At 38.9% G+C, this 22617-nt stretch overlaps 1 protein-coding gene across 1 annotated transcript in view; it reads right to left on the minus strand.

Moving 5' to 3' along the window:
* Nucleotides 1-8568: 8568 nt before the first annotated feature.
* The window catches only part of LOC122803895 (protein BCAP-like), a 681296-nt gene continuing 667247 nt past the window's right edge, over nucleotides 8569-22617 (minus strand). The window contains exon 11 of the mRNA XM_044073579.1: nucleotides 8569-8669. Within this exon, the coding sequence (XP_043929514.1) occupies nucleotides 8569-8669 (101 nt within the window). The remainder of the gene's footprint in view (nucleotides 8670-22617) is intronic.

Genomic DNA, 22617 nt, shown 5'->3' on the forward strand with positions numbered 1-22617 from the left:
TCATAATTTACAGTTATCCCTAGACTGGAACTCAATTGGAGAACATTGTCTCTTGCTTGTAGTAGATGATGCTTGGTCAGAGGGGATAAGAGCCAGTTGTCCAAATATGGAAACACCCGGAATCCTTGCAGTCGCAGGTGAGCTGCTACTACTGCCATGCATTTGGTGAACACACTGGGGGCTCTAGTGAGACCAAAGGGCAGAGCTCTGAACTGATAATGACTGGCTCCCAGCCAGAAGCGTAGGTACCTTCTGAATCGCCTGTCCATCTTTATGTGGTAGTATGCATCCTGAAGGTCTACAGAGCACATCCAGTCGTCCTTTTCCAAAAATGGAAGAATGGACTGAATTGTGACCATCTGGAACTTGATGCGTCAAACTGATTTGTTTAGTTTGCTGAGATCTAAAACTGGTTTCCAGTCCCCTGTCATTTTTTGGCACTAAAAATAAACTTGAGTAAGTTCTGGATCCTCTCTGGTCTGGGGAGATCTCTTGGATAACTCTTTTTTTTTTTTTCTAGTAGCCTTTGTACCTGAACAGCTGCTTGTTCTCGCTCACTGGCTGGAACATCAGGGATTTTTTTGAACCGGGGAGGTGGAAGGGAGAAGGGTATAACGTATCCTATGGAAATGATCCTCTGCACCCATGTATCTGATGTTATTGTTAGACAGGGTCTCTGGTGCAGGGACAGTTGACCCCCGATTGCCTCCAGAGTAGGACAATTGGGCCTCCTTTCAGGAGCGCTGAAAGGGTCTTCCAAAGAAAGTATCTCTGGGCCCTTAATTTTGAGGGCCTCCTCTGCAGCGAGGGCATCATCTACCATTTGAATTTCCTGTTTGCCTTTAGGGGAATTACCTCTATGTGTGTCTTGAAAAGGCCATTGAGATTTTTCAAACCACATCTATCCACTACTTCTCTGATTCCTGGAAAAGGATCTCTGAGGAGTGGAAAAACATATGCCCACAGCAGATAGGGTCTTTCCATCTTTCTCACACCTGGTAAGGTATCTCTTACTGTTGGGCCAAACAAAGAAGAGCTGTCAAAGGGAACACTGATGAACAACTACTTGAAAGGCTCCATAAAATCACATAAGCGCATTCAGGCATACCTCCTGATAGAAATGCCTGAAGCCACTGCTCGGGTTGTTCCTTCAGCTACATGAGAGATAAGCCTCACTGATGAGTTTGAGATGGATTGTAGGATGGCCAGCTGAGAAGAAACTGATGCTTGTACTTCTTCAGATATGGATCCTGACAGGGTATCTGAAAGTTCCATTATCAAATCCCTTTACTAAAATGTGTTATTTATTTATTTATTTATTTATTTATTTATTGCCATTTGTTAACTGGGGAAGTCCAGCTGGGCCAGAAGCCCATTTTTCAGTGGAGACTCAAGGAGAAAATCTCCAGTTACAGAAAATTTACAAAACATAAAATTCACACTCTAAGACAGAGAAATTATAATACATAAGCTCCAAAAATATAGAGGTAAATAGTACATACACATAATAATAAACAAGTAGAAATTAATTTCTTTTTCTTCATAAAATATATACAGCAATTGAGCTTTCAATAGAGAAAGATTGGGTTCACCAGATATATTTCTAATTGGGTAATTACAGATAGGCAAACAATATATACATACAGTATATACATGTGGTGTAGTAGTAAAGCTTAAGGGTGTATTCTTTTGGTAAAGTCTATGTATAAGGTGAGAAAAAGCTAAGAGTTGGTAGAGTAAGATGTCTGAGTAGTAGGAGAGAACAGAAGAACATAAATAGATAGCATACAGCAGTGTAGTAGAATTAGGTAGGGTCCTGACAGGTGCAAGTCTTGGTGTTAAGTAGGTGAAGTTTGAGTTCTTTTTTAAAGTGTATAGGGTGGGTAATAGATTGTATGTAGCTTGGGCTACAGTATATTTGTATAGTAGTTTACCAACATTTTTCTTTGGTTGGTAAATATCTAGGAGTTGCTGGTTGGCGGTGCGGAGAGTACAAGTAGGGGTATAAGAAGTTACCAGGGTGGAGAGGGATGGGGAGGTAGATAGTTTGTATAGTATAGAGTGTGTGATTTGAAAGTGTGATAGATGGAGTTGTTGGGGGAGCTCCAGCCATTGGAGAGAGTTGAGTGCAAGGCAATGGTCAGATTTGTAAGGAGAGTTGGGGACAAATCTAGCTATTTTGTGGTATGCTTGTTGGAGTTTGACCCAGGTTGTGGACTGAATGTGGCAGCATAGAGAAGGGAGGGGAGGAGGAGGGCCTGTGCCAGGGAGAGTCTACGGTTAGAAGTTAGAAATTTTCTATTGCAATAAAGCAAGCCAAGTTTTTGGTTATTTTTTTTAATACTTTGGAGGATATGTAAGTTACATTTAAGTTCATCATCAATGATGGTACCTAGGAGCTTAGTGTCAGGTTCAGGTTGTATGATGGTTTTATTGGAGGATGTGATGACAAAGGTGGATTTATGATAAGAGAGAGAATGAGGGAGAAAAAGCAGGAGTTTAGTATTTTTTTGGGTTTAAGATGAGTTGGTTGTCAGGCAGCCACTTTTCAATGAATAGAAAGGCATATTGGGTATGAGCATGGAGTTCAGAGATGTTGCTGGAAATGGAGATGAGAGTGGAATCGTCACTAAGGTTCAAAGACCTTAGTGCGAAGGTCAATGAAGTATAAACACGCTTCTCTAATCTATCCATTGTCTGAGACTCCTTGTTAAGTGGATGCATAGAAGAACTTTCCTCAGCTTGTTCTTTTTTGGTGGCTGCCACCATGACCATGGCATCTACTGGTACACCTTTAGTCCAAAATGGTTTATTATCTGGGGCTGTAAAAATTGTATCTGGTCTCCGAGGAATCAGATCAATGGTGTTGGGGACCTTCCATGCCAATGGAGAGATCAATTGCAGAAGCTTGTCAGCAGATGGAGTCACCCAGAAAATAGGCAGACAGGTAACAAAAAACACCAGGTACACAGACTCCTCAGACAAAGGATTGCTGGGTTTCCAGTCACCTCTCTGCTTCAGGATTGCTAAGATATCTGCAAAGGAGACATCATCAGGAGGTGACCTTGGGAACCCTTCGCCCTCATCAAAGCCCGTGTCTTTCGTAACAGATTCCTCAGTGGAGTCCAGGTGCTTCCTCTTGCACATTCAATTCTTAGGGACATCCTCAGTGGGATGTTCCAGGAAGGTATCGGAAGAGGTGGAGATACCCTGCTGGGAAGCCTGGGATTTTGGAACTCACTGTCTATGTGGAAGACCAGAGTGAGAAGCCGTATGCAGAGATGTCATAAGTGAAGGTTGCAGATCCAAGGGGTACATACTGTCTAAGCTGCTGAGGCAGGCATGGCTCTCTCCAAAGCCTCAAAGGCTGACTGCCTCTGACAGGAATAGGACTTCAGATCCAAGAGGGCATGCATTTGGACCCTAGCCCCTCCCTGCCCAGAAGACAATCCTCTCGAGGCTAAAGCCAGGGCAAAGCTGATCTGAGCCGAAGCTCCGAGGCATAGAGATGGTTCTGAAAGTTTCGGAGTCGAGGACAACACCTCTGAGCCGACAAGGCTGCTACTGCTCTGAAAGGTTTCCAGCTCCAACTCAGAGCAAACATTGGATCTGAGGAGAGGGAAGCTCTTGGATCAGAAGCAGACAGCACTAGGATGGGTCAGATCCAATGACTCTGATGTTTCGAGGGAAGCCAGAGGAGGACATCATGGCAGAGTAGCAGATTCATGGAACTTCTGTCCCAAAGGGGTAGGAGCTGAGGGAACTCCTGACATACCCTGCACCCATAGTATCTTCTTCAATAGTCTTTCCACATCTTCTTCAGTGAGGCTCCTAGAACAGTGAGTGGACATTGCTGAGGGTGACGTTAGTCTCTCCAAAAATGGCACAGGGGCTCTGAATGGGACTGGTTCAAGTGAAGGGGATTACCGAGTCCTTGGAAGGTATTATGGAGCTGGAAATAATGTGTCTATCAGATCCAAGATTATCGGCTCCAAGGAGTCCTTTTTCTTAAAGTGTGTAGGATCTAAGGAAATAGATGGATCCGAAGGTCTATGTTTTCTAGCTTTCAGATCCAGCAAAGGAGATGGATTTGGATCCAATATCTTAGACGTTTTAGCAATGACGGAGAGGTCTGAACCGAAGCAGGCCTTTTTCTTCCTTTGTCTGACACTGTCAAGGAAGAAGATGATGAATGGCTATCTTGTCCAGATTTGTCTTTTTTTTATTTTTCTACAGGAGAAGCTCCAGAAAATGCCTCATCAAAGGAAGAAGACAATAAACCTTTAAGTATTAATTTATTTTTTCGTTCAACCAAGGCCCTATGGCTGAAAGACTGACAAATCGCACAGTCCTCCTGAAGATGCAGAGGACTAAGACAATAAACACAGAGTGTTTGTGAATCACTAACTGGTATTTTGTGCCCATATTTGGGATATTTTTTTAAGCCATCCGACACATTTTTAGCTTTTTTTTAACCATTGCTAGTAAAAAAGGAGAAAAATCATAGAGAGAGAGAGAGAACTAGATTTTTTTGTGAGGAATATTAAGAAAAAGAAGTTACCAACAATGGTAAAAAGAACTGCACACAAGGTGTAAAAAAAGATGGATACTAACAATGGTATCACTAGGTATTTTTGTACAAAGAAACAGAAGGGTGAAAAGTCAGTAGAACTTGGATAGTCGCTGGGTAAGTGTTAGATAAATGGACAAAAGGAGAAGCTGTTTAAAGAATTCTTAGAAGTTTTTGAAAAGCATTTACAGAAAATAATACTTAACTGCCAGAGTGCTACAGGTGAACCATGTCTTTGTGGAAGAGGCAAAAGAGATCTGGGGTAACTTGGGAAGGGTGCGTTATGGGTAAGGGAGGAGCACAAGAGCTTTTTGGTTGTCACAAGCTATTGCAACAGCCATGTCAGATCCAAGGATCGCATCCAAACCCACAGGTTGAGGACAGAATGAAAATTGACAACATCAGATGCTTTATTTAAAAATGAAAACCAACCACCCTATCAGCCGACTTCTTACCAGCAGAGTACTTACAAAAAGCTGCAGAAGCCATAGCATACCCCATTGCCATCCTAATCAACAGAACCCTAACAGAGGGCACTATCCCAACCATCTGGAAAGTATCCCATGTTATTCCACTACATTAGGGGGGAAGTTCTACAGAACTATCCAATTATAGACCCATAGCCATCCTTTCACCACTAGCAGAAATCATGGAGAAATGTGTCCACAAGCAACTTATGCACCATCTTTCCCAGAACAGCATACTAGCTAACTCCCAACATGGATTCAGGCTACACCACAGCACCCCTTCTGCCCTTCTCTCCTTCACTAATGCTATCCACCAAAATCAGAATAACAACATGTTTTCATCTGCCCTTTTCCTGGACCTATCAAAGGCCTTTCATAGGGTCGATCACTATCTACTTTTACAAACACTCAAAACCATTTCCCTGGAAAACCTTGCTATTCAATGGTTCCTATCCTAGCTAAGTGGTAGACAGCAAGCTGTCCTATGGCAGGATAAACTGTCCACCTTGCTACCTCTCACCCTCGGAGTCCCTCAGGGCTCAATCTTAGGTCCTCTACTCTTTTAAATTTTCATTAATAACCTCCACTCAGCCATCCCTGAAGCAACCTGTATCCAATACGCTGATGACTCCACTCTGATCTTTATGGCTTCTTCCCTGTCCAACGTGGAAACCTTAACCCAGAATACATTTCACACATTTGAAAACTGGCTCGCTAATCACCATTTGTTTTTAAACACTAACAAAACTAAATTATTCCTCTTCACCCCAACCAGTAGATCCACCTCACTCACCTTCTCCATAACCTCCACCAATGGCTCCTTTAATCACTCCTGAGACCCATACTAAGTTCCTAGGTGTAATAGTTGACAATAATCTCAAATTTAACCTACACATCAATGAAACTATCAAAACCACTAATAAAAAGCTTGGCCTACTATATAGAAATAAATCCTTCCTAACCCCATTAGTTAGGACTGCTACCACCCACTCCCAACTACTCCCAACCCTTCTCTATGCTTCCCCCATTCTCACTAATCTGAATAAAATGGAGCTAAATAAACTTACTCGCTGCTACAACAATATCGCTAGATTTGCTATGGGCTCTTCATACAGGTCTCATCATTGCCTAAACCTTAAGCTCCTCGGATGGCTCGAACTACCCACATTAATCCAGATCAACCAGCTCATTATCACCCACAAAATACTATACAAACCCGAAAACACTCCAGCTCTAACAAATATCATAAAACCATATCATAATCTCAGACCACTTAGATCATCCAACAAATCACTTGTCCAAACTCAAAAAGCATCTAATTCTGCTGGTGACTCCCTATTTGCCAACTTCATTAGAAAAACATGGAACTCTCTCCCAACTATTCTTACTCGGGAACCCTCGTTAAACCATTTCAAGAAAGGCCCCAAACAATATCTTATGGGACATTGGCTCTGTCCCTGTACCACCCCTGACTAACTCCTACCTTAACCATCTGTCTTATGCAGGCCACTTCTATCTTGCTTTATTACTGATATCAGCCACATCTGTCTGATATGCAGCATAAGTCTTTATACTCTCTCCCTAAGATCACAGAGTATCTAATTTTGTAAATAAGTTGTAAGTAACTTGTAAATAGTTTCTATCTCATTGTGTGCTGCTTAAGAACTTTAGCATATAACCTTGCTTCTACTATATTCAACATGTATTTTGTCATCACTGTCATTCTTGTGTAATCTCCCTCTACAGGGCCACCTCTCTAAGTACTGTATAGATATTATTGTTTTATAAGTGGACTTGTTTACTTTTGTAACCTGGAGCTTTTCTCCCCGTATGTACATGTGTGTGTGTGTGTGTGTGTGTGTGTGTGTCTGTGTATGTGTGTGTATATATATATATATATATATATATATATATATATATATATATATATATATATACTTTACATACCCGAAATTTCACATAAACAAAGACCATGTAACCAAGCCGAGAACACCAAAACTTCACATGAACGAGTAACCACTGGGCCAAAAACTCATGGAAAGTACACAGCACCATCTACAACCTACCCAGGTGGGGGGACTACACCCCCCACACCCCCAATCTGGGGTGCTGCTCCCCCTACACCACCCTAACTAAATATGCCAACTCTGAGATTGCACTACAGTGGGGAAAAAGGTAAATCTCCCCTTGCTTGCCAAGTAGTTACTTACCCTGGGAAACAGTTTGGCTTTGTGATCATTCGTTCATGTGAAATTTCAGCATTCTCGGCTCAGTTATATGGTCTTCGGTTATGTGAAATTATGTAAAGTAGACCCATATAAATATATATATATATATATATATACACACTGCAAAAAGTTTAAACCTTGCTTATCTCCAGCACCTGAACCTTGTCAACCATGTCTAAACACTAAGACTGGCAAATGAGATTTGAGGTAATGTGGGGTTTGGAGGGGATTGTGGGTAAGGGGAGGAGCCTGAGCCACAGATTATAAGTCTGAAAAAATGGCCAAGGTTGGATCCAAAACCCAATCATTGAAGAATGGACAAAAAGACAACATTATATCTAAAACATTCTAAATTATCATTTTGATGCTGTACTTCACTAAGGGCACTTCCAAAATTCTCATTCATACAAATAATTGGCTTAAAGTTCATATATCTTTTCTGCTTAACTCAATCACAAATATTGACGAACACAGTTCTATCATATCCTGTTTCTACACACATATCTATCAAACATTAAATTTATTAGATTGTTTTTAAAATAATTTGGGTGCTCAGCCCACTTAAGGCATATAGCTAATTATTATTAAAGGTTGGCTTTCTAGAAATGAAATAACTTAAACCATTACATTCTACTTTTTCTCATTATTTCTACATCCAAAAAACATGTAACTTCCCATCTTCCATCATATGCAAACACTGAGTGGATTTGTTAACAATACTCAAAAACTCAACCAACTGTTCTACATTTCCAGGTCACTGTCATTATATTCTTTTTCTTATAGGTTATTAACAGTTGACCTCTGCTTGTGAAAGCCTATGCCTGGACTGGACTACTGACGCAGTTAACACCAGATTAGGGAATCCAATTATAGAAATATATATAAGCAATAAAAACATGGTAAATATATTATACAGTGGCTTCCAGAGCTATGAATACGCTTCATCATATAATCTGAAGATGTAATTTATTACCTTCCTTCAAAAATAATCTTGATATGTATATGGCAGTAGAAAATACTAGCATGAGGTTATGGCAATGAATCTTCTTGAGGGCCTGAAGATTGTAAACTTGACAATCAAGCCTATTAACCCCAAAAAACACTTTGAATATAAAAGCTGCACATTTCATTTATTCCAGGATAAAGAATGACACTCCTTAGATTTGCAGTAAATAAATACATACAAAATTATGTGCTTAGCTTTTAGACAGTCTACATACTTGAAATATAAATGGCAGAATTTATGAAAGAAATAAACTAACAGTATATTTGCTGTGATCTGCCTTTGCAAAAAGCTATATAACTAGAACTTTAAAGTTCTTACCTTGGGTTTAGAAAGCTTCTGTTTATTCTGTTTTATATCTTTTATGGAAGCTTCCAGATACATTTTTTTCCTTTTCAGCTCTAAAGAAAAGAAATTTGCTTTAGTACATCAATTCAGTAACTACTAAAGGAGAAATGGGAAATTATACCTTTTTCGTGTTGTTCTGTTCTACTTTCTGTCTTCACATATGGCCCTGAATATATAAAACAAATGGATGAGAAAATTGCTTACAGTTAACAGCTATATTTATGATACTCTTTGTTATGTTGAGAATGAAGTTTGCCAGTTAAACATGTTAAACATCTTGATCCAGATCTCAGGACCAGGCCAAGGAATCTGACGTTTTAGAGAGTTTTCAAAGCTGAATTTCCGAATACATTCCTCAGATCGGTGACACAGGAGCCAAAAGAAAAGAGACTTTAGCTATCAACCTACAAAATCCCTGAAATGGCCATTTATTATGCATGAAACTTCAGCCTTAATCCTGCTCACAACAAACACCTTCCTTTCTTACTTGAGTCTAGCTACACAAAATGGGAAATCCAGACATGAAGACTTTGTGAGATGGGGAGGATGACAACTTTGCAAGTGTCAACATATGAAGGCAACATCTACCAGAAAAGTAATTTTCTCTTCCATGTTTTTATGACAGAAACAGGTTTTATAAATTAATGTTGTGTTCCCACCATAATGATAGACTTGTGTTGTTTTGTTTTCGACTGGATTTAACAATTGCGTTATCGTATCCGATCTGATCCGACCTTGACAACTTTTTCAAAACTGTGGATCCAGGGCTTTGACTCTGCCACTACCCATAACTGCTTGTGTTCCCAAAAATATGTCAGATTTAGTTTGCCTGCTCAGAACCAGACAATATTCCAAGGGTATCATAAACCAAGAGGATATAAAGTAGGCAACAAATAGGAAAAAGCAACCAAGGCTATTGAATGACAAGGTCTCTGGTGAGGTCCATACATTCCAAAGGAGCACCAGACGACAATCTGTAAGGGGGCAGAGGGAGAGATGTTAAACCAGAAGAAAACAAGACAACATGGATCTAGCATTATGTTAAGTACATAACTTTCGTGTCCAACGTTCATCTGATTCAACCACTGGGATGGATTCCCAAGCTACCAAAAACACCATAGTGGCATCAAGGAAGAATATTCCTGAGACATTTAGAGCCAAAGAATGTATGAGACCTGGACTGTAGTGAGACACAAAAGTGTGAACAGCTGACCGGGTGTATATTACGTTACTGAACTGTTAAAAGTTCAAACGTCATATGGTCGACACCATATGATCAAACTTTTAAAAGTGTGAACGTTTCAACAGAGATTTCTATACAGTGCGGAATGGGAAGATTTCCCTTTCTTGCACTGTAGTGCAATCTCAGAGTTGGTATATTTAAAGAGCGGGTGGTGTGGGGGGGGTGCAGGAGGGCTTGCCCCCCTGCTTAAAACTGTTAGGTATTTTTATGTTGTTATTTTTTTTAGCTTTTTGAACTTTTAAAAGTTCGATTATATGGCTTCAACCATATGACGTTAGACCTTTTAAAAATTTGATAACATAATATACACACCAGTTAACCAAGTTATTGCTGCACAAATTTCATTAATTGGAACTCTACGTTGAAATGCGTTGATGTAGCTACTACTCTTGTAAAATGAGCCTTTGTTTTTTTTATGCAGAAGCAAATTTATCTTTTTGTAAACAAATAATATGCAGTCAGAAAGCCAGTGAGAGACAGTGACTTTTTATACACTTTTGCTAGCTTTCATTGTACAGAAGGCAACAAATAATCAGAATTTCGAATGTTACTAGATAGGTTAACCAAAGGTGTAACTGAAATATTGAGTTGTCTGTGAACATCCAATAAATGTAAAGTATACTCTCCTTTATTGGAAAATTTTGGAAAAAATACTGGCAGATTGACAGAATGGTTAAGGTTTACTTTCGGATGTCATCTTCAGAAGGAAATCAGGATTTGGTCTCAAAGACACCCTGTCCTTATGGAAGATGATATATGATGGTTTACAGGGTAGAGCTTGCAATTCTCAATCTTCTTTGCAGAAGTAGCAGCCACAATAAAAATGATTTTCCAGATAAGACATTTAAAGTTCACTGTGGCTGCAGGCTTGAAAGGAGCTTGAGTCAATGCCTGTAGCATAATTGTAATATCCCATGGAGTGACAGAACCCCTTATTGGAAGCCAAAACAGAAAAGTCCCCTTTAGAAAGGCTTTTGAGATATTCAGGGGAGTGACTGGTGTTTGATTATGTCCAATGTCAAAACTGGAAAAGGCCACTAACTTAATTTTGATAGTTGAAAAACTAGTGCCTTTTTTGAGTAGATCTGACAAGAAATCCAAAATAGGTGGAAGAGATCCTGAAAAAGATCAAATCTTTTAGAAGCTGGCCACACAGAAAATTTCTTCTAATTGCTAAGGTAAACCTTTCTTGTATTTGTTTTTTGTGAAGCAGTTAAAATAGGTACCACAGAAGAGGAGAGCCTGGCATCTCCAGCCTTCATTAGAATTCGAGGAACCATGCAGTCAGCTTAAAGGCATTCAGGTCTAGGTGAGGCTGCCTGGATGGGTGACTCAGAAGATCTGGGTGAAACCCCAGCATCTTGGGAGTATGTACTAGATGAGGCTAGAAGAAGGAAAACCAAACCTGCTGGGGCCAAAACAGGGCAATGAGGATTATCTTGTCCTTGCACCTCGTAAATTTCCGAATAAATTTTATCAAGGGTATAGGAGGAAAGGTGCATAGAAGAACCAAGGGACTAGTTGTGAAGTAGAGCATCCCTCAATGAATGATCCTGTGGAGGAATGAGGGCAAAGAAAAGTCTGCATTTGTTGTCTGGATATGAAGCAAAAAGATCGAAGCAAGGTTGGCCCCAGTGAGTGAATATTTGCAATGCTACTGTTTGAGTGAGGGACCACTCTTGAGGCAAAAGAATGGACCTGCTCAATTTGTCCTTTAAAAGACTGGAAGTCCCCAGGATGTGTGTTGCAATGAGAAAGTGATGGGAAGACATATCCCACTACCACACTCTCATGTCTTGCTGACAAAGTAGATAGGATTGGGTTCCTCCCTGCTTGTTAACATACCAGACCACAGCCATGTTGTCTGTCTGATTGAAAATCACACCCTCAAGAAGGGAGCCTTGAAAAGCGAGCAACACAAAGAGGACTGCCCTCATCTCCAAGACACCAATGTGAAGACTAGCCACCACTGGTGACCATGAACCTTGGACTGTCTTTCCTTTGGAATGCCTTTCCCACCCTAGGAGTAGCCATTAGGAGAGCTAGGGAGAATGACTGACCATTCAGAAACTCAGAGGAGGCCAGCCACCACTTGATGTGAGACCTGCAAATGGGTGTTAGACAAACTTCAGCATGAAGAGGATGTGACAATTGGGAGCATTCTACTATTAGGGTCCATTAAAGAACTTTCATATATCTGACTAGAGGAACTAATGTGATGGACAAAGCCATCAGCCCTAGCAGCAGGAGAATAACTCTGGCTGGAGGACAGTGATGTTGGAGAATCTTTATCGTTACATGGTGCAGGGATGAAATCCTGGGCTCTGGGAATTTGGCTATTTGGCTGATAGTGTTCAGGTGGCATTTAATAAACTCTATCTCTTTTGTCGCTGTCAAATGGCTCTTTGCTTGACTAAAAGCAATACCCAAATTGTGAGCAAGTTGGAGCAAGAAGTACCATTGCTGGACCACAAGATCCCTGGTTGGAGCAGTGAGGAGTCAATCATCTAAATATGGGAACATCTGGAAACCTAGCAGCCTGAGATACGCTGCCGCCACTGCCATGTATTTGCTGAACCCCTGGGGGCTGTGCTGTTCACTCCTCATGAGTCTCCTTAACCTTTGGTCCGAAGAGTGTTGAACTGTCAAAGGGGGCATTAAGGAAGGATGTCTTGAAGCCTTCCACAATGTCACTCAATTGCTTCTAGGTATGTTGGCAGATGGCTATGCAGATGCCTGTTGCTCTAGTCATACCATCAGCTGCATTGGAAAGCAAATGCATGAATACATTTTACACTGATTGTAGGGTAGACGATTGGGATGCTACCACTTTCTGCATATTCGCTAGCAAGTTACTCAAGAGAGACTTGGTAAGTTCTTTGGTCAGGTTCCTCTGAAAACATGTTGTATAGGCAAAATACGTCAGTGCTCTAAGTGCTGATGCATATGTCCATTTCTCAAACCTGTCCAATGCTCTTGACTCCCTGTTAGGGGGATGGATAAATGTGCTCTCTTCTGAGAGCTCCTTCTTGGTGGCTGTAGCCACAACCATGGCTTCTACATAGGGACTCTTGTTCCAGTGTGTTCTGTCCTTTGGGGCAACCAAGAGCTTATTACGTTTTTATTGATCAGTTCCAGCACATCAGGATCCTTACCTACACCCACTGAGCCACCTGATCTATGAATGTATTAGCAAGCAACACCCAAGAGGTAGAACAGCCATCCCCAAAAACTTTGAGGAACACAGACTCCTCAGATGAGGGTGTACTGGTGGACCAACCCATCGCTATTTCATCAGATCCAGTATATTGCAAAGATGGCATCTCCAGATGGGATCAGGGGGACCATTCTTCATCCTCCAAGTCTGTATCTTTTGTAACTGATTCTGGGGAGGAATCAAAATGCCCCCTTTTACACATTTGTTTCCTAGTACCAGCTGGGCTTCTGGGAAGGGTTCAGAATCAGACTGGGAACTTGCTTGGTGAGTATCCCCAAGACTATAAGTGTCTGACTATCCCCATCAATCTAGAAGTTGGAGGTCAGATGCAGTACCCAAATGGGGTCAGGATGGAGAAAATCACAGCAGAGACTCTTCTTCTCTCAGGCTAGAGAAAACCCTTTCAAATGCCTACAATGCCACGGACATGATAGGAGCCAAAGAAACACTCTTCTGGCCTGAAAAATGGACATGAGGAACACTCTCCACTCTGATCCTGGCTCCAAGACTGACAACAGAGCTAAGCTATTGAGTGCCAAGGCACTAAAAGGGAGAGAAAGCTCTAATAATTTCAGGCTCAATCCCACCCCTTCAACCTTGGCACTGAGGCTTCAGCTCCAAGACTCGTCGTGATCTGACAACACTGGAGTCTAATGCTAAGGGATATATATAGTTAAGAGTGAAAATCAACATGACTATTGATTCTGACAAACGCAATCTGTAGAGACTTGGATCCGACCATCAGATTGAAATAGACAGCAACATAGGAATGGCAGAGGCTGGCCCAGTGCACCCAATGTGGGCGACCCCAGGAGGACCCAAAGTTGGATCTGTGTCTGAAGAAACTTCCACATCAACTTGTCGACATCGGTTTTGTTAAGGTTCCTTGTGGAATGAATGGACCTTGAGGAGGAAGCCACCAAAGATGCCTGGGAAGACCATCCCTCCTGAAGGAAAGGTGAATGAAGCCTAGGCCTCACCAGCACTGGTGAGAAGTGTGGAGGAGGTATCTGTGAGCGGGCCCAAGAATACTCCAGATTCAAGTGCTTTGGAGTATTTGGAGCCAGACCTTTAGGTACTATGGGATCTGGAGAATATTTCCCAGCTTTTTACTCCAAGTCTTTCTCCCTCTGTTTAGGCCTTTCTTTGTCCTTCTCCTTTGAGGAAGAACTCAAAGTACGGAAGGTGCAGATACTCCTGCTTTGGTATGAAGAAGGCCTTCAGAACCAATCTGTCCTGGTGTCCTTGTAATGCCCTGGTACCAAAAGGGAGATAGACCTTGCAGTCTGAGTCTAGGCGGGGTACATCTAGAGAGTATATGCATAAAGAATGTGGGTCCTTTAGGGGGAATTTTGTACCCACAGGCTGAGCACTTCTAAAACATTGGACCTTGTCTGTCATGGTAAAGGACAGAGAGAACACAAGTGCAACAACTACAACTAGAAAAGCAACTGCAATTCCAACAACAATAACCATTAAAAATACAGCTACAGATGCTATTAGAAAGATTTTGTTTTAGTTAAAAGAACAAATAAGGTAGCCATGAAAAGTGGAGAAAAATCTCCTGAAAAAGATTTAGTTTGCATTAAAAAATGGGAGAATAAAAGAGTTATTTATAAAGGGAAAACCTTCAAGATAATGCAGACAGTAATAATGAAAAAATATCATCTTCTACTGACTGAAGATCAGAGCCCTCACAGATCATATCCATTTGTGAGAAGCAGCAAATGAGATCTGAGGTACTTTGGGGAACAAAGGGAATTGTGTATACAGAAGGAGTCATAGCCCTAGAGCCACAGTTTCAAAAGGTTGCAGAGATCAGATCCGATAACCCAATGGTTGAAGTAGATGAAAACAGGGAGTATTAGATCACAACAGTGTCAACCATGGTATCGGACCTGGTCTGCCTGACTAAAAAAATACCACTTAAAGGATTTAACACATCTCTATGTGACAGCAAGATTAATCTATACCAGTGACATGTACATTAATGCGACTGCTGTGGCAGTTCACCTGTTCATATCTCCCACCGTCTGTCAACTTTCTTTAACTCAGAAAACCTACTAACCATGCTACAACTAAGCATTCACAAGACAATCACAATTATTGGGCTATATATACCTAGTTAACAATGCTAAAACACTGGAATATAACATCTGCTGTTTTTTCTCAAAAATGCCTCAAGAAACCAGAATATGAGGTGATGTAAATATAGACTGGCAAACCAAACAATCTTAAAATCTTACCAATAATATACATCTGTGTAAGTTCACCCAACTTAATAACTACATCAACCAGATGTAACAAAGCCACATCCAGACAATCAATCTTTACCTGGATCCTAACACCCTCTCTAAATAAAATATCAGCCTATGGAACTTTGTCAGACGGCCAAAGTAACCATAAGGTTCCAAAGTAACAGCACTAAAACAGATTATTACAACCTAGTAAGAAAACGTACTACATTTCATGAAGACACTTTTATTAATACACATCTCTTTAACTTGGAGTGACTAAAGGCACTCCCCATAGATGATTCTGTCCCTGAATTCAATAAAATCTTCCTCATTGTTCAAAACACACCAGCCCCACTGATCCCCTTCAGAATAAAAAGACTCAAAGCTAAACCTGCCCCATGGCTATAATTTGTAACTAAACAAGTCATGAAATAAGGAGACAAAACCTGGAAGTTCTGGACAAAAAACAAAACAGCATCTACTGTACTACCATATGGACAACTAAGACACCTAACAAAACAATTTATCATCAAAGATAAAAAAAACATATTACTCAACCAATCAGAACATACAAGCACATACAATCCAAAATTGTTCTGGGCATCAATCAATAAACTATTAAATTCAGGGCACCCTACATAGCCAACATCAAACACACTGAAATGAAATGATACCATAGCCAACCAAATCAATATCTACTTTACACAGACAGCACAGTCATTAACCAGACAGGTGACTTATAAAGCTCTTGATGTCCCTACTTAATCAAATAACCTCATTCAACATTTCTCCTTCCAACCAGTTCCCAAAGATACAAAATATATCTCAAAAATAAAAATTTAAAGCTTATTGCAACTACCTGGTGAATATCTTAAAATAGCAGCTGAGAATACTGCATTCATCCAACCATCAATCCATAGCCCCCTTTTCCCAATTTCACTTGGGTTGGGGTATCATTTCAACAGTGACAATCATCTAGAGCCAAGGTTTGCACTGCTGGGTAGCGACCCTGCCATATTTGTTGCTTCATACCACACACACACACACACACACACACACACACACACACACACACACACACACACATATTCACATCTACACCCAACTTAGTGTGTCCAATCCACCTAATGCATGTCATTTGGAGTGTGGGAAGAAACTGGAGCACCCAGAGAAAACCCATACAAACACAGGCAGGGCATGCAGACTCCACACAGAAGGCACTCCAACCGAGAATCAAAATGAGAACCTCTTGATGATGCAAATATGACCACAGTAAATAATTTTTAATTAGAATACGGCACTCAGTAATTCTGAAGCCATCTGGGCTTCAGCAGCTGAGGATGCTGCATATCTAGTCTCAATTCTGATATATTGATCCATTTCTGAAATAAGATCCCCTTGTTGTGGAAAAGCATCCATTGTTCCACTGCACAAGGGTGGAATCAATACAATTCTTTCAAACTATAGACCGTTTGACATTTTATTTCCCATATCAAAAATATTACAAAAATATATTCATGCGCAACTTCTCAGCTGTCTAATAGATAACCAGCTTCTGCCTTCAACTCAACACAGCTTCTATCCTCATCATAGCACAAATAGTGCTTTGCTGAATTTTGTTAATACAGTCAACTCCCACAGGAATGCCAGATGCGTAGTCTCCACCATCTTCCTAGGCTTATCAAAAGCTTCTGATACTGTCTAATGCCAGAAACTCTTACATAAACTCTCATCCTTAGAGCTCACAAACACTTCACTGCAGTGTTTCCACAGCTACCTCTCAAACAGAGGAAAATCAGTGAAATAGAAAAATGATTTCTCCACCTTCCTGCCATTAACTACTGGTGTTCTGCAAGGATCTATACTACGTCCCATACTTTTCAACATATTCATCAATGACTTCTACTCTGCTAGAACAAATGCAACCCTTATTCAATGTGCTGATAATTTGACCTTAATCTGATCTGTCAAAACTGTCTCTAAACTCCAATACCCTACACAACAGTACTTCTTATTGATTAAAACATGGTTAAATAATTCACAACTATTTCTAAATCCTAAAAAATGAAATTATTGCTTTTTACTGTAAAAAAAAATCTCTACCAAAACACTATTCACTATCGTCTCTGCCAACAACACCATAATAGAATGAGTAAAGTGCATAAAATTACTGGACGTTGTCATAGAAAAGTTGAAATTCAGCCACCATGTATCACATTAAAAACTAAAGGGTAAAAGGTCACAAAGACAAACCAATCAGTGTAAAAAAAAAAAAAACACAAGAAAACTCAGCTAAGCTACAGATACCTTAAAACCTCCTGTGTGAGTTCGTTTGCATATATCCCATAGGCCTCTGTTACAGGAAGTTAAAGTTATCACACAATGAAAACTCTGAGTTGGGTGGGTTTTTCTTGTGGTTTCACATTAAAAACTAGGAACATTATACAGAGTTAAAACTACCTCACTAACATGGTCAGAAGATTTATAGCCTCTACTTTCTAAATGCCATCTCTCCTATATGCTGTCTTCACAAACCTTCAAACTTTCCAAACTTGAGTCTATAAAAAAAGAACACACTACTGCCCAGCACTCATAGAATTAAACTGGTTAGAACTACCACAACATTTAGTTCTTTCTCAACTAAAACCAATGAAAAGTGTTAGGCACCAGAAAAAAACTCAAAAACCAAGAAAACAGTGCCTTTGACCCAAGAAATACTCCTCCAAACTGAATAATTCCACTAGTTTTATTGACAGAAAAAACAACATTAATGCTGTTTCCACTCAACTGCGTTTTCGTCCAAACAGGACTTCATCAGATAAAATCAAGTATCAAATCAATCAATTATATACTTTTACCAGGTTAATTAATTCAAACCAATCCAATGAAAACCCTCAATTTCATTTAAAATCAACGAATCAACTTCTATATAAGGATTCATGAATATTCATTAGTTGAATATAAGAAAAGTGCAATAGTGCTTATATAACTATCTATCTAAAAACAAAGTTTTCTAAAAGTATTCATCAATATATAATTAAATATGAATGATCTTTTTCATCTAATAAATACATTAAAAACACATTAGCTAAAAAAAGACTTCGTAAATTTGAAAAATGAATGAAAAAAACATTTCATGCAATATAGATACAAAAATACATTCATTTTGACAGCATTTCATAGCTTTAATGCCTAGCTCCCTCTAGTGTTTACTTGTTATTATTACATTACATTTTGTTTGCCTTCAATTTTAATAATGACACTATGGATAAAAAGTCATTTAAGCCTGGTTCCCTTCCTGCTTCCAGGCTAACCTGCCACCATAACTCTTTACTTTCAAGAATGTTCTCCCAAGGGCCACCTCTAGTGTCCAATTTGATTTGTTCTAACACTGTAAATTGAAATTTATACCCACTACAAACCTTACTATGTTTGAAGAGTGCATTAGTTTCTTTACCTCTAATAATGTCATATGAATGCTCGTAAATCCTCTTCTTCAAACATCTTTCTGTCTTTCCTACATAAAAGGACTGACATTTCTCACATAACACTAAGTATACCACCCTGCTGGAGTCACAATTGTAAAAACCTTTACTTATAATTTTCCTTTTTCTACTGTCAATAAAAACCTCACTTGTATTCATAATATAAGGGCATTGTTGACATTTACCACATTTATAGGTTCCTTTCCTTTTGTTAGTACCTCCTAAATTATTAAATCCTGCTCTTTCTATCATGCTCTTCAAATTTTGTGCATTTCTGAATATTAATTTAGGTTCTATCCTTCTTATTTCATCTATATCAGTAAATGATGTAAATATACTCCATTCTCTTTCCAAAATTTTCTTCAGGTTGAGGTTTACCAAATTATACTCCACAACTAAACGTTTTTGATATCTTTCTACCATATTAGTTTCCTTTGCATTTACTTCTTCATTGTCATTATTTAACCTTATCCCTTTAATGGGTTTAAACCTACTACCTCTTCCTTCTTCTACCTCTTCTCATTTTTTCTACAAAAGTTTTGGGGTACCCCCTTTCCCCAAACATTTTTCCTAGTTTGTTACATTCATTTGTGAAATCATTTGAACTACTGGTCATTCTGGAGCCCCTTACAAACTGACCCTTAACTATGTTCTTCTTACAATGCAAGGGGTGGCCACTGTCGTAGTGCAAGAAGGAATTAATGTAAGTGTCTTTCCTATAAACTTTGGTTTCAAATTGGCAATCTTTTTTATACACTTCTACGTCTAAATACCTTAAAGTATCATAGTTCATAGTGTATGTGAATCTTAAGAACCTAGTAGTGTGGTTAATATATTCAAAAAATTCAGTGAAAGTCTCTTTACCCCCAATCCAGAAAATAACTATATCGTCTAGGAACCTTCGATATAATAACCAATGTTTTTTAAAACTAGAATTAAGTATGTATTTTTCCTCCCACTTACTTAAAACAATATTTGCAAAAGTGGGTGCGCATGCTGCACCCATGGACACTCCTGTTTTTTTGTTGGAAAAATTCACCCCCAAAAATAATGAAGTTGTTTTTCAGTACTGTATCCATGACTGCAACTGTGGTTATTTTTTCCTCTTGTGTCATTTTCCTATCAGCAAATACACTCTCTTCAAATATCTCCAGTCCTTCTTCGTGGGGTATACTAGAAAACAAGTCTATTATATCTATAATAATAAACAGTAAGTCATTCCTATAATATTCAGGTTTCAGTTCCCTTATAAAATCCCATGAATCTTTCAAAATCACATTACTGTTCACCCAAATATGTTTTGTTTTTGAATCTACGTATTTAGCAAGCGGTGTTGTTTTCAACCCCTCAGCAGATAATATAGGCCTTAATGGGGGGGGGGGGTTCCAAGTCTTTATGAATTTTTGGTATTCCAAAAATTGTTGCTATTCTGGGCTTTTTGACTTCCAAGTATCTAAATGTCTTGTCATTAATAACTTTTTCAAGTATTAAATCTTGCATTAATACATCTATTCATCTATAAGCTATATTAACCTCATTTTTAGATACTACTTTATACTTGTTTTCATCTCTTAAAATGTCATTAATTTTCCCTTCATATATTATTTTGTCCATCACTACTATTCCCCCTCCCTTGTCTGGTTTCATTATTCTAATAGAGTGATTACTTTTCAAAATTTTTAACACTTCTTTTTCTTCTAAACTTAGATTATTATAGTGTGTAAGGCCTTTTTTGTTCTGGAACTTTCTTACCTCCCTTTATATTACTGTTTCGAAATTCCTAATCTGAGGTATTAGGGGTGGATTAAACGTGGATTTTCTGACAAGTTCTCCTTCAGTCTTGTTGCTTTTGTTAAAACCTGCTCTTAAAGCTAAAATTTCTAGGTTTAGTTTTCTTGTGAATAACTTCACATCTAGTAATGTGTTTGTAATGTCCCCTCTACTTAGAGGTATGTATTTTAATCCCTTACTAAACAAATTAAAATGCCCCTTAGTTAATACTAAATTGCTGAAATTATATATGGTGAATTCATGATAGGTATTTCTAATGTGGTCTACAATAATAATGTCTTGTAATGGGTTTGAATTGGTGGGGGTGGGGGTACATGTTAGTAATGTCTCCCTCTCCCCTTTCTCCCCCCCCATGTGAAAATTTCCTGCCTCAAAAAATGGTGGGTCCTTTTGCTTATCTTCTCTATTGAGTGGAGGAAACTCCATGTCATACTTTTCATCATACCATTTATCATCTCCTCTATACATATTCAATTTTCCTTTTGACATGTATGTATCCCCTTTGAACTGTACAGGTGCAGGGTAGCTAGTATTGGTGTTATACTCATTCATGTCCCTCCTTAATTTACCCATTTTCCGCTGAATGATTTTTTCACATTTACCACCAATATCTTTCCTTAGTCGGAAATATTTTTTTCTCTCCTCTTTAATTCCATGAATCAAGTCACTTTTGATACATGAGTCTAGTTCATCTATTTCCTTCCCCAAGGAAATTTGCTTTCTGTCATTCTCTTCTATAATAAGCTTCACTACCTCTAAACCACATTTATTGAATGCCTTTAATAGGCCTTCGTGAAAAACAGACCCTTCTTGTACATTATTTGGATATTTATAAACTCTAAGTCCCATTGGGACAATTTCCTTACTTAAACATTCTCTCAGGTAGGCATTTTCAATGCTATTTGTTCTAAATTTAAGCATCATTGTATGAAGTTTGTTTAAATTAACAATATAAGAATCCCCATCCCCAGTTTCGTGCTTCTTATTATTCACAAAAGTCACATTGTTGTCCGTTTTAAAACGGAATTCTCTATTTAACCATTCGTTGGTTGTAATATTATCAATAATTACAGTACCTTTTGGTGCTGACGAGGAATGTCCTGTCCTCAGTCTAGCACCTAGTTCAACAAAGTCTTGGTTTTCTTCTTCCGGTCTTTCTGCCTCCAAATTAAACACTGCTGGTGTCGCTCCTGGATCAAAGTTAGTGGAATTTAGTTCTCTAAGGTCGCCGGCCACATCCCAGTTGCCCATAAGCTCCCTTCTACGTTTCTGTTTGTTCCCAACAAGCCTTTCGCTTTCGTTGGTCTCCAGACGTGCGCTGTTCCTGTTAGAAAGTAGGTTGTGGCAGAGGGCCGTGAGCAAATCGATGAGCTCGGACAATTGGCCAATCAACTTCCTGGATTCGCCTACGTCCTCTTGTCCTTCAGAGCTCATCTCGAAAAGTGAAATTTAGTACCTCCTGGCCAAACCACGATAAACCAAAACCAATGAAAAGTGTTAGGCACCAGAAAAAAACTCAAAAAACAAGAAAACAGTACCTTTGACCAAGAAATACTCCTCCGAACTGAATAATTCCACTAGTTTTATTGACAGAAAAAACGACATTAACGCTGTTTCCACTCAATTGCGTTTTCGTCCAAACAGGACTTCATCAGATAAAATCAAGTATCAAATCAATCAATTGTATACTTTTACCAAGTTAATTAATTCAAACCAATCCAATGAAAACCCTCAATTTCATTTAAAATCAACGAATCAACTTCTATATAAGGATTCATAAATATTCATTAGTTGAATATAAGAAAAGTGCAATAGTGCTTATATATCTTTACCTATCTAAAAACAAAGTTTTCTAAAAGTATTCATCAGTATATAATTAAATATGAATAATCTTTTTCATCTAATAAATACATTAAAAACACATTAGCTAAAAAGACTTCAGAATTTGAAAATGAATGAAAAAAACATTTCATACAATATAGATACAAAAATACATTCATTTTGACAGCATTTCATAGCTTTAATGCC

This window comes from Protopterus annectens, chromosome 6.part0 (genome assembly GCF_019279795.1).
Source record: "Protopterus annectens isolate FY-2018-M chromosome 6.part0, PAN1.0, whole genome shotgun sequence".
Taxonomy (NCBI): Eukaryota; Metazoa; Chordata; order Ceratodontiformes; family Protopteridae; genus Protopterus; species Protopterus annectens.